General features: G+C 42.3%; 2 protein-coding genes across 6 annotated transcripts; one reads left to right on the forward strand and one right to left on the reverse strand.

Annotated features, from left to right (window-relative positions):
• The first annotated feature begins 1,279 nt into the window (after nt 1–1,279).
• Nucleotides 1,280–9,386, forward strand: NOXRED1 (NADP dependent oxidoreductase domain containing 1). Of its 5 annotated transcripts, none has more exons than XM_053378414.1 (8): nt 1,284–1,408; nt 1,580–2,085; nt 2,609–2,757; nt 3,761–3,941; nt 5,117–5,271; nt 6,604–6,829; nt 8,392–8,712; nt 9,032–9,386. In XM_053378414.1, exons 2-7 carry the CDS (start codon nt 1,799–1,801, stop codon nt 8,669–8,671), a joined length of 1,278 nt encoding a protein of 425 aa, XP_053234389.1. In that variant the 5' UTR covers nt 1,284–1,408; nt 1,580–1,798; the 3' UTR covers nt 8,672–8,712; nt 9,032–9,386. The 5 variants fall into 5 exon arrangements, with proteins under 5 accessions (XP_053234407.1, XP_053234389.1, XP_053234397.1 ...); XM_053378422.1 differs by having other exon boundaries at nt 9,081–9,386; XM_053378432.1 differs by having other exon boundaries at nt 1,280–1,408; nt 1,893–2,085; nt 8,392–9,386.
• Nucleotides 9,387–10,513: 1,127 nt separating this feature from the next.
• On the reverse strand, nt 10,514–12,980 carry SAMD15 (sterile alpha motif domain containing 15). Its single transcript, XM_053378479.1, has 3 exons — nt 12,495–12,980; nt 11,831–11,929; nt 10,514–10,925 (listed from the first exon to the last, which is right to left on the reverse strand). Exons 1-3 carry the CDS (start codon nt 12,873–12,875, stop codon nt 10,551–10,553), a joined length of 855 nt encoding a protein of 284 aa, XP_053234454.1. The 5' UTR covers nt 12,876–12,980; the 3' UTR covers nt 10,514–10,550.
• Between the last annotated feature and the right edge of the window lie 134 nt (nt 12,981–13,114).

Consider the following 13,114-nt stretch of genomic DNA (forward strand, 5'->3'; position numbering starts at 1 on the left):
GATAGCCGCCTGAAGCCTTCGGAGCGCAGAGCGAGTTCCTGCTGTGTTCTGGAGGCTTCAGGTTCCTTTCGCTGAAGCCAGGAGAGTCTGGTCTTTGAGGCTGGTGGTGGGGGAAAGCAGCGCCTTTGCGCTGCCCCCCGACCTGGTCTTTGAGGCTTTTCCCTGAGGAGGGAGAAGGGACTGACTGGCCGTGTCAGTCCCTTCTCCCTCCTGGTTGAAAAGCCCGCAGGAGCCACGCACTCCTTAAAGGGTGTGCGGCTCCTGTGGGCATTTGTGGGAGATGGGGGAATTCCCTCACCTCGTCGAAAAGCCCGCAGGAGCTGCGCAACCTTTAAAGAGCGTGCCGCTCTTGGGGGCTTTTCCCCGAGGAGGGACAAGGGACTGACTGGCCGCGTCAGTCCCTTCTGCTTCCTGGTCGAAAAGCCCGCAGGAGCCACTCGCGGCTCCTGTGGGCTTCCCGCAAAAGCAGGGAGAAGGTCTGGGAGAAGCGCACAGGCTGCACACAGCCTGTCCGCTGCTCCCAGAGCTGGGGGAAGGGTGTCATATTTCCCCCCCTTGATTTCCCCCTCTGAAAACTAGATGCGCCCTATGGTCAGGTGTGCCCTATGGAGCGAAAAATACGGTATATGCTTTAGAGTATATGAAGAGAGCAGCTTTAATGTATGGTTTATACGTAAGCTAGTACCACATGTGTCAATTGGCCAATTCTGGTATGCCTGGTTTTAAAGTTTATATTTTTAGGTAACTGCATTCATTTCCCCTGTTTTGCTTTAAGATGAAAAATAAGGCAGGAAGTTTTGCTTTTTATAAGTTGCCCTCATAATTTCTTATGCGTTAAAAGTCAAGGATATAAATGTTCCTGTCTTGGAAGACACTTCAACCCCAAAGGATACAAGGGACAATTAGTCTGGAACGCATAATTTAATGCAAGAGTCATTTTTAAAGTAAATTGAATTTAGTTTAGAATTTTCCCTACACACATAAGCATATATTGTAAGAGTAGAGAAAGTCAGCCACCTTAGACTCTCCAGTCATAACAGCTGTTCATACACTAACAATTTTCAACACAAGGTATCAAAGCAGATTCAAATAGAGATGTCTAAAGCTCTGGAAAGTTCATATAAGACAGTTCAAAGTAGTCTGTACCTTTTAAGGAGTTGCTCGGATTCCCTGTAGGGAGGGAAATGATTTGCTGTCCCCTTTAAAGGCAGCAATTATGAAGTCATCACGTGCAAAAATGGGTTCTAGAAACAAGGTTCAGTTACCAGGCATTTGCCATGACGACGGTGGTTTTGTTTGATAGCATGGCAGTTGAGCAGGACCCAGAAGCTTTTGGAGTAAAAAAGGATGGGATGCTGTGCACTACAGCTGCCTGTTTCTTTCAGCAGATGTGAAAGCTGGTAATTGGGTGAGAGTCTTTCTTTCTTTCCCCCTTTCTTGTGCCAGGCGAAGGCAACTTTGCTTCTCATGGCCATCAATGGTTCAACAGGACAAGCTAGGTCCTTACATTTCAATAGTACTATCCTCTTGATGGCAAATTGATGACTTTGGTCAGTAGCTAGTTTTTTGTTTTTTTAAGGCTATATTTTGAACTGAGCATGGGCTGAAGGACAAGGGACATCCACTCCATTCATTCCCAAGAGCTGTGCAAATAGCCACAGAGTTAATGTCTGGAGGTCTCCCCCTTTCGTTGGAAACACAGAGTTTGTGGCAGAGAAGTTTGTTTCTCGTTCTGGGCTGTTTCCCTGTGCGGTTGACTAAAGGCAAAAGTACCCAAGGCTCTGGGTGACACACAAGAATGGCCACATGCACAATAGTTGATTTCACCCTTGCAGAAAGGGTGGTCACCACAGAGCAGTTGGAAATGGATGACCATTCTGCCACTATTGCAGCTGCCGCTCACCACAGAAGGTTTCTGTTCGAGCTCAAGATGGATGATATTATGGTGAACCTGAAGACCTTTCAGCCCGACTATGGAGCAGGGATACATGAGCCCCTGATGAGCCTAAGATGTCGTGCCAAAGGACAGACAGTGACTGCCTGTGCCCACGCATTCTTCTTCTGCAGACTGCTCCAAGCCACCAGGTAAAATAAGGAACAAAAATCGTTTCTGTAAGATTTCCTGCTGTGGATTAAAGCTGCATTATATTAACGAAACACCACTTTCTTCCCCTTTTCTCAGTCTGTGGTCTACATGGGCAAAGCATAAAGGGACCTCACACACTTTTATCTTAAGACTTCATTCTGACTTGTGCAGCTTTCCTCCTCCTGTTCTGTTTCAATAGAGTTTGAGTTTATTGATCTGTCCATGATGCAAGACATTGTTTGTAATAGATATTAAAGAGGGATGAAAATCACATAGAATTGCAGAGTTGCTTTTTATTTTTGCTATTGGGTGCTGGATGTTGCTTGTGTAATCTCTTTGCATTTATAGTATTGACATTTTTCATATGCTATTATATTTGCTGTTGTGTTGTTTTGCTATGTTATTATGAAATTGTTTGTGAGATGCCTTCCTGTTTTCTTGTTGCAGGCTGCTTTTAGCATTTTTGTGCATGTAAAAGCAGCATACAAATAAAACGACACTGCCATTTATGTTCTTCCTCAGGCAGAAAAGAGAGGGGGGCAGCCAAGGCCTGAAGCTTGGGATTATTGGTGGAGGCCATATTGGGAAACAGCTGGCCAGGACAATGTTGCATCTGGGTGGCATGTCAGGAAAGAGCATCCAGATATCTACAAGGCGTCCAGAAACTCTGGGTAAGACTCAGGTGCTTGACAGGCATTCAGCAATCAAGTTAGTAATCACAAAATTTAGGTGCACTCCTGCCTAAAGATCCAGGTGGAGGTCTAGGTGGAGGTCTTTATTCCAAATGAATGGTAAACACACAGGAAATAACTAGATAGAGGGAAGCTAAGAACAATGAAATCCTTTCCAATAATAATCCTTGAAGATAAAGAGAAGGAATATTAAAAGTCTTTTTATAGTTTTTGAAAGGTGGCCAGTTCCTCAGCTATTTTCAAATTATAGACTTTAAATCAGTGTTTTTGAAATAGTGCCAGGTGATTATGCTTTTGCATTTCTTTATGGGACAGAGTCTTCAGTCCTCCATAGCCCAGAAGACCTGTGGTGTATGACAGCTATCTGTGGTCATTATGCAAATTTCTCAAAGTGTTATCAGACGAGAGGACTTGGCTATAATGAAGTCATCTGCCATCACTGTTGTGGCCCATTTTCTTTCATGTTAATGTATTCCAAAAGAAATTACAGACATTAACTCCATCCCAATGCCCTCTACATTAAGACAGATGGAAAACATCCTCTAAGTACACTGTGTGCTATAAGGGCATACCTAGAGATGTTCTTAGTGGCTTCTCTGTAACTATGCTATACACCTCCCCAGGAAGCAGAGGCTGCACATCATCTGGAAGTGATGGTGGAAGAAGCTTTTTACTGAAACTGGCTTTTAATAGTAGAGAAAGGTCAGATACAATAATCAGCATTCTGCTTGGTACCCACTTCAGATTATTGGAACGGTGTATGCTATACAAACCAAGTGAGCTGTCTCTGTGTGTAGGATCACACAACCTTGCAGTGCAGTCCTGAGCAGGTTTACTCAGAAACAAATCCCTCTGTGCTTGGGTGAGAGCACCACTGTGCTCTTAGCTGAAAGTGCATGGGGTTGCAACCTCAGGTATTAAATAGGTGGCCATTCTTATGTGGAAACAAGAGATCATTCTTCTTCTCCATTGTCTTTTCCAGGAGAATTTGAGGCACTGGGAGTTACCTGCTTTTATGACAACAGGAAGCTGGTGGGCTGGGCAGATGCTGTATTTCTCTGCTGTCTTCCGTCTCACCTCCCACACATTTGTGCAGAAATCCAGGATGTTCTTACAAAATGTTGCATTGTCTACAGCCTGGTCACAGCTATCCCTCTGCCCAGGTATTGTGCATTACGACATCAGAGCTAGCTTAATTTGAAGATACCAGCCAACTGTGTAACACAACTTAAAAGCAACAAGTAACTATTTCCTCTGAGTTAAGCAATTGCTGGTGTCAAAGTTGTGATGAACCTTATCTATTCAAGGTGACCCTTCCTAGTACTATCTGCTTTACTTGGGAACTAGATCTAAGGATTTTGCTCATATTATATTTTAGAATTCTGAGACTAGCAGTGCAAATCTATGCCTGTTTACTCAGAAGCAAGTCCCATTCAGTTCTCAAGGAAACTCTCCCAACTAACCGTTCATCAAATTATAGCCTGGGACCGCAATCCTATGCACATTTCCCCCAAGATTGCACAACTGGTATTAGAATTAGGTGTGTGACAGTGTTTAGTCTGTGCCATTAGAAGCAAAACATGTACACTCTGGGTTATAAGGAAAGCCATGTTTGAAGTTTTTCCAATGTAACTTAAGCAGGACACACACCAGACCTTCAGAAAGATGTGTTTAGTTTCTTAACTGCTTATACTATGACACACTTGCTCACTCACCGCAACCAAGGTACAAGCTTGAACCCTAAAACCTCACATTGCTCAGAGATTGACACATTACAGAATAACCATTCTGGCCTGTATTCTGAGTTTTCTTAAGGATGTCAGGAATGGTGATTGCAAACATATCGTTTTCATAGTACCAGGTTCCATCCATATCTTCCACCGAATATTTAATCAGTGTGTTGTTTTAATGGGATTGCTTTATTGTATATTTTAATGGGATTTTTATTGTGAATTTTAATCATTTATATTTTAATGCTTGTGCAACTGATTTTTAGACTTGTAAACCACTTAGAACCCTGGTTTGGCATTAAGGGGTATATAAATGAATAACTACAGCAGCAACAACATGTAGAAATTGGGGGCAGTGAGTACAATCCAGTCCAGTGAGCCCACACACATTCAATGAATGCATTTAGAAGGCATGTAATAGGGGACTCAGCTACATTGAGGCAATGATATCGTTAGACATACGACACCAGATGGTGCTGTAGTGTCTGAGCCTTTGTCAATGTGATTTTCCATAATGAGCTTTAGAACACGTTTTATCATTCTTCTTCTGCCTGCTTGCCTCTCAGACCAAAGTCCATCTGATTAACTCTGCTCTTATTTGCTTTTAGGCTGAAACAACTTCTTTCCTCCAATAACATCTTGAGGCCACAGTACAAGTTTGTGGAGAGTGGACTTTTTCAGATGTGGGAGGCCAGCAGGACAGTTGTGGAAGCCCTCAAAGACCCAGCTGTTATCCAAGCCACATGTCCCTGTAACCCTAATGGTAGGTGAACTATCCTTCTTCACTTTGCAGCCTGTATGAAGAAGAGAGCTGGGTTATTGTTATCTGGTAAATTTAATGTTCACCTCTTATAATCAAAGCCCAGCTTTTGTATCTGTATGCAGGGAGGAGGTGAAATAGGTTCATTTGCCATGTCCTGAATCAAGATGCACAAAACAAACCATCCTCCGAAAACATAGGAGGCCTTCTGACATCTCCCCGCTATATGTGGCAAATGAGTGATTATATCTGAGAATTTCCAATACTTAACGTTTGTATCTGAATATTTTCTTCAGCCCACCTGCTGTTAAAAGCAAAGTTCACTTTTGCTACAGTTTTAACCATTTTCTTTTTTAGTCTTGGATGTTTGAACCTCATTTCTGTTAATGTTTCCACTCCCCCCCATTCCACAGCTTTCTTTTCTCTCGCTCTCTACCACCAGAGGTCTGTCCTCTGTCCCTGCATTGGTCAATTACCCCTTCTCAGTGCTTTTTTTCTGGGGGTACACACGGATACGCATACCCCCAAACATTTTGTGAATCTTTGTGTTTTTGTCCATTTACTGTATTTATTTTTCCTGATTTGAACTATAAAATGGTGATTTTCTTGAGTTAAAATGAGAGTAACCTAAACATTTTTTTTAAAAGCACTGCCCCTTATAATTTTTCACTCCAGCCCAGAAATGGAGTCTCAGATGCAGGTGCACCATCCATTATAGCTGGCTGCCATCAGCTTGGAAAAAGTGGCACCAGCATCACATGCCTACCTCTGAGACTCAAACCACACATGCAGCAGAATGAGATAGGAGAGTGGGCTGGAAGTGAGGGAGATTATTTTGGTCCATGCTTTCCCCGTTATTTTATTTTTTAAAAGCTTCCAATAAATAAAGAAGTAGCATATTTGCAAAAGGCAACTGAGCTCCTTGCTGCGCTAGTTTTCTATGTACAAGGACTTGTTTCTACAGAAGATTTTAAAAATGTGATTCATCCACCTGTAATCCTGAAGTAGTAGCTGCCTCAGAAGTCAACGATTTTATTCTTGACTCATTTAGCTGCCTGTCAGGTCAGAGTCTGCATCCACGGACAGGAGGAGAGATGCAGGTATTCTCTCAGCCCAATTCCCATTCATGATCCTGCTTCTGCGGGCCTTATATGTTTTCCCCAAAAAGGTGCAGGAAAGGGCCTCAGACAATGGCAATCCCTCACCAGGGAGAAGGGTCACAAATTGAAAGGAAAGGTTGGCTTAAGGGCTGCATCATGTTGTGCAGGCCTGGCCTAGCAGTATGGTGAACTAAACACTTTGTATGTCTAATATAACATTTGTGTTATCTTACAGCGGAAATTGTTGTCAATACAAAGTGGCTGGCAGCAGTTTTCTATGCAGCTCTAAACAGCTACACATGGCAGCGTGTAACCTACATGAGAGCCCTGCTCTTCCTCAATGAAGCGTGTTTTCCTGCAAAAGCTAGTACCACCTCATTAGATAATAGATTGGAATCGCCAGAGCTAGTTTGTGAAAACTTCATCAACCAAGCCTTCGCTTCCACCCTGCAATGTAATAAGTAAGTATGACAAACTGGAAATAGTATTTACTCTTGACCTATTGAGCATTTTAAAAAGTGGATGGAGCTTCATCTGTGCATGATACTGAATTAGAAACATGCTTTCCAAGTAAAAGAACCCTATGTTCTTCAATCCTGATGACCCAACCCCACCATTTTCTTGTTCTCCAAACCCTACTCAGTTTAAACTTCCAGAAGAGATAGAGTTTATACAACTGGTTAGTTTAACATCTGGGGTTAGTGTCTGCTTGAGACAGGGTTAAACCTAAAGTTAGGCAGTTGCGTGGAAGTTGTTGGAAATGTTTCCACGTGGTAGTGAGTTCCTAACATTGAAAAGTCACACATCCTGTGTATAGTCCTGATTGTGTGAGGGGTTGCTATACCATTGCCATGGCCACTAAGTATATGCAGCACTGGCATGGGACTCTGGTGTGCAAGAATGGATGCTACCTTTCCCCATGCTTCAGTTCTGCTGAAAATCCCCATCCAGGCTGTTATTGGCTTAAAGAGGTAAGCTTCTACTGACTGTTATTGCTAAAAGGGAAGAAACATTAAGGTGACATTCAACTAAATACTTGTACTAGCGCAATAGGATTTTCCTTCCTCTCTCTGCACATGCCCCATGCATCTGCTCACGAGGGTTGGGAAAACCTCCAGCACAGATTTAGGGGATGCATGGAGAAAGTGGGGAGTATGTTTTGTTGCACAGGGAGAAATCCTTGCGTTGATGGAATGTTCACCTTAGTGCTATGTTGAATACAACCCATCAAATGCATTTAATGCCATCTCTGTTGTGGACTGATCAAGAGAAGGCAGCTTCCCAGCTGTGCAGTACATTCTGTTCTTCGTTTCCTCCCCTTGTTTTCTCTTAGCAGCCCTTGCATAGAAAGAAAGAAAGAAAAGTGGTTAGCAAATTAAATATTAAATCTTCCCATTTTTATTTGCAAGACCTCTATAACAACAAAATTATAAGGATAGAATGGTGGCATTTATATGTGCGTAAGTTGCCCTAGATCATTGATCCTTTATAAAATATCATTCTCTTTTTCTCTCCTAGAAAAGACTGTGTAAGATTCTCTGTTTAGAGTTTAAACATAACACATTACTTTACTTGGTATGCTAAAACACATTTACATGAATATACGAGGCTGGCTAAATATATAGAGACTTATATTCCAAGGCACATAGCAGCATAAAACAACAACTGCTGCTCTCATTGTGAAACTCACTCTCAATCCCTACAGTTGATAACAGACCTAACTGAAAAAACTGCCCACTGTGGTGACATCATAGAATTCTATACTTCATTAATTCTTTCCATAGCATTTTGGATGCACCACTCCCTTTGGTTTCAAATATGTGTTCAGTAACAACAACAACAACTTATTTATACCCCGCCTGTCTGGCCGGGCCTCCCCAGCCACTCTGGGCAGCTTCCAACAAAACACTAAAATACAATAACCTATTAAACATTAAAAGCTTCCCTAAACAGGACTGCCTTCAGATGTCTTCTAAAAGTTTGGCAGTAGTGACCTATATATAAATGTTTTCTGTTCCCCTAGTACTTTCCCATGGTTTGACCTGACAGCTGTACAGCAAAGGGACTCACCTTTTAGCCAGTTTCTTGAATCAACTACATCTTTCCAGAAAGTTGCTTTATTATATCGTAACTTGATTGCTGTATTATCCACAAACACTGAAGACTCCATGAGCGCTGTCTCTAAGAAGACATCTCTTTCAGCTGTGCTACTGAACCCCTCCAAGACTTTGATTCATGGCCTAGATGGGACTTTCATAAGCAAAGTAGAAGAGGGATCTAGTTCTGATTCTGAAGAGACATAAAATAACTATGGTGTGATTCCAATTAAGAAGAAGTAGGAAAGGTATTGCTTTTAATATCAGTACTAAAAACTATGTAAGTATTAAGTAACTACTACCCTTTCTAACCACGTACATTTCAGGAATCCAAATAGTGATTTGTAATGAAAAAATATATCAGTGGGGGGGTTTTGATATTTAGCAATGGAAAGTTTGTAACAGAGGCTAAGCAGGGAAGAATTACTACAAACTGAATCTCAGAAATGACATGTTTTTAAAATGTTTAGATCCTATCATACTATTCTATGCTATGGTATGGTAAAATAAAGTGAAAAGAAACACTAATATAATTATTAGCCATTTGTTCTTTTACCTCTCATGTAGCTAAACCTGTACTCCTTCATCTGCCACTGTTTTTCTCTAAACCTCATAGCTGAACACAAGTGATTTAAATAAATAACATATGCAATGTTGCAATACAATGGTGATGAACAGCTGCCTCAGTTCAGGATAAATGGAAAACAGGAACATCACTTCTTAGCTGAAGCTAAGCATGATCACTTGAAAATATATTCAACGAAAAACTGTGGAACACAACTTCTAAGCAATCCAATGAACACAGTCTCCATTGCTTCATGAATAAAATTTTGTGTGAACGCGGCCTATGAAGCAAAATCCATATTTTATGAACTCAAGGATGAATACAAAAATCTGTGGCATAAAATGTAAATATCCAAAACCATAGATTCAGAGTTTTTTATATTTTATTTATATATTTATATATATTTATATATTTATTTATATATTATATTTATTTTATATTTTATTTATTTTATATTTTATTTATTATACACTTCATATAGATAATCAAGGTAATCCTTACAAATGTGTACTGTAGATGGAGATACTATGGATGAGGGATGGTTGCTTGACTATGGATAAATGGTGAGATCATGGCTGGGGCAAAGTTTTAACCGTGGCTTTCACAGTGCACGTTCACAGCCATCACACTACAGTCTGGTTCACACACCTTGTTAAGACAAACCATAGCTCCAATGACAATATACATACAGTCAAACCTCGGATCCCAAACACCTCCATTTTGGAATGTTTCGGCTCTCGAACAAAGAAAACCCAGAAGTAAATGCTCCAGTTTTCAAATGTTTTTCAGAAGCCGTATGTCCAATGTGGCTTCTACTTGAGTGCAGGAAGCTCCTGCAGCAAATTGGAAGCCGCACCTCAGTTGTTGAACATTTCGGAAGCCGAACAGGCTTCCGGAACAGATTGCGTTCGTCAACCGAGGCTTGACTGTACTGCTAATGTGGTGCACCAAGCTAAACCATGGTTTGGCTCATTGATCCCTGGTCTCATGGTTTTGTTCTCTCCACACTAACCACAAGCTTTAAGATTTGCTCTAAGATTTACAGTTTATGGTTTGCCCAGGGTACCTAAACCATAAGCTTGTGTTTGGATGATATTATAAGTCAGACCATGTCTTAGCTCAGTGCAGTAGCAGAAAGAGGACCAAATCATATGCAATCTCCTCTCCAGGAGCCTCCACACACTTGTACGCACACTTGGGCTAAGCAATGGTTTAGGGTTAGGCTGTTGTGTGAATCAGGCCAATGTGAGCCCTCACAAAGAGCAAGGAAAAGACCTTACGATAAACTCCAGTAAGAACACTCTCCTGTGTTTCTGTGTGCTGTGTGCTGTTGACACCACAGCTGCATGACTGTCCTCTTTGCCATGTTTAGGATTAGGCTGCAGAAAAGCACATCTCTGTTTGCTCTGCAACCACTAAAATTGCCTTTTAAGATCAGGTAGTCCAACTAGCTGCTCAGTGAATGGGGACCACACCCAACTTGATAGTGTTAAAAAACCCAATTTATTTATTTTGGGAATATCAGTTACCATGTTGTGAGCTCATTTCCTGTGAGCTAGCTTGCTGCAAACTAGCTTGATGTGAGCTAGCCTGCTGTGAACTAGTCCGCCGCGAACTACTCCGCCGCGAGCTACTCCGCCGTGAGCTACTCCGCCGTAAACTTTTATATTGTGAACTTCCATGCCATGAACTTTCATCCTGTGGTGGTGCTGGCTCATAGTCACGTAATCCTGAGTCTTCGATAAACTGAGAATAGGTAAGGGCATCACTTTGTTTTCCAGTCCGCGATTTCTGCTCCAGAAACAAACCCATATTATCTCTGCGGGGGAGAGAGATGCTTCTGACAAAGGGGGGCTCCTCTATTTCCAGCAATTCTCGCATATGTCGTGAAATTTCCTGAAAAGCAAAAGGAAGTTTTAAGAAAACCATCTCCATTAGGAAAATAAATGTATTAATATTTTTGTTCTGTTGAGTTTTCATCCTTGTATCCCATAATAAAACAGCAAGAGAAGGAAGGGACCATGGCTCCATGATAAAACACATGTTACACATATAGAAGATCCCAGTTTCAATTCTTGGCATCTTTTCTTAAATGTATCCTGTGTAGCAAGCAATGGAGAAAATTTCTCATTGAGAACTAGGAAAACTGTTATCAGAGTAGATAACACTGGGCTAGATGGAGAAATAGTATGACTTAGTATAGGAAAGCTTCCTAAAATGAATGTGTGCGGATAAAAAAAATGCAATTTCAGTTAGTTGAAGCAGTTTCTTTTGATGGTTTCCAAAATTTTCCCATGGCTGCTGCTATTTTATGTCATGTACAGGAATTTCTAAACACAGGGAGCTATCTAGTATCATATAACAAAGCTTTAGTTTTAGCTATAAGCTTATAATAGCAATAGTTTTAGGAGACAGGACCCAGCAGCAATAGACAGATTTTACTGATTTAATATTGCAATCTTAAGAACGTAAGTAGAGCCCTGCTGGATCAGGCTGAAGTACCATCTAGCCCAACCTCCTGTTCTCAGGATGTAAGAAGGCATTGCTTTCTTTCCTACTCTGCAATCGTTACATGCAGCACGGTTTCTGTTCTGCCACAGTTCATCTTCTGCCAAAAAATGGTATTATTCAGCTCTCTCTCCACTGTGGTAAAATCTACCATGAAAGCACCCCATGTATAATAAAACAGAAGTAACCAGAGAAAAAATCTGGTCTCTACAAAAGTGCATATGCCCATATCACTTGTCAGATAATCTGTCTTCCATCTATAAGGAAGATCCAGTTGCAGTATGTGCTCTTACCTTCATATGCTCAAAGTCAGTTATCCCAATCTGTGGTAGATTACAACAATTTACATGGATGAGTTTGCGACCAGAGATAAAGTTTGCAGTAAAACACTCCTAATTACAACAAAACAAGAAACAAATCAGCAACAACAAAACTGCATAATTAGATAGCATGTGGTATGTATGACAAGTGGCAAAACCTTTTATTTATTTCTCCAACTAACTTAAACTGGTGGCATTTAATTAAATATAACAAAGGTCCAACAATTCACAGAAGTGGAGCTGGGCTCAAACAGCTGAATGTCTTCTCATGTATGCTGCCCTGGGCTTCTTTGAAAGGAAGGATATAAATACATTCAATAAATCAATGCTGCTATACAAGGTTGGTCAGGATTATTTTCATTTCGTGTGTGTGTGACCCCTTCTAGGATACATGTCTATAATTCAAAATGCAATTACAAATTAGAAGAATAACAAAAGTGTGTTACAAAAGCATCCATTTGGGTGACTGAAGTGCACTCTACACATGCTCAGGGTAACCTTTCTTCGCTTTGTCATATCAGGAAGCCTCCCCTCCCCTCCCCCTGAACCTCCTTCTTCCACATACTGTATCATCATGATGGTCCCATCCTGCACCCATCCTGCTGTTTTCCTGCGCTGCAAAGCCAACTCTGTTTACCTTGTACTGGGGGAATCCCAGCGCTTCGATCCACTCGGCCACCTCTTCGGGAGTCCAGGCTAAAAAGTAAGGGCCCATCAGGGCAGGACCCTTGCCATCCTGCTCGGATTGTTCCCCGCTTCCCGCTTCGGTTTCAAGCCCCGCTTCGGAGCCAGACACGGCGGAATCGAGTTTGAATCCGGAGTCGCGATGGACTGACTTGCGGCGCCTCCGCCGAGCCCCCCTGGTGCCGCCTCCTCCCTCGTCCTCGTCGTCCTCGTCGTCGTCATCCTCTTCTCCGTAATCCTCGTCGTCTTCGTCGTCGTAATCGTCGTCGTCGTCCGCCGCATCCTCCGGCTCTTCCGCTTTCTCCTCCGCTTTCTCCTCTGCTTTCTCCTCCATCTTCGCAGCCTGCGAGGGAGACTGCGTGTCCCCTGTCAGCCCGGAGCAGCAGCAGCAGGAGCAACGGCGCCGCTATGGCAACGCGTCCTTCCTGGAACGGTCTCCATGGCTACCAGCGCTTCCGGGAAGTGGGCCGCCTTCCCTTTCCCCATCGCGCCCGCCAGAGAAGCCTCTGTAGCAGCCTGACGAAAGCGGCCCTTTCGAAAGCGGCCGGCTTTAGGCGGGAACTACGTAGGGCG

Source organism: Podarcis raffonei, chromosome 1, assembly GCF_027172205.1.
Source record: "Podarcis raffonei isolate rPodRaf1 chromosome 1, rPodRaf1.pri, whole genome shotgun sequence".
Lineage (NCBI taxonomy): Eukaryota > Metazoa > Chordata > Lepidosauria > Squamata > Lacertidae > Podarcis > Podarcis raffonei.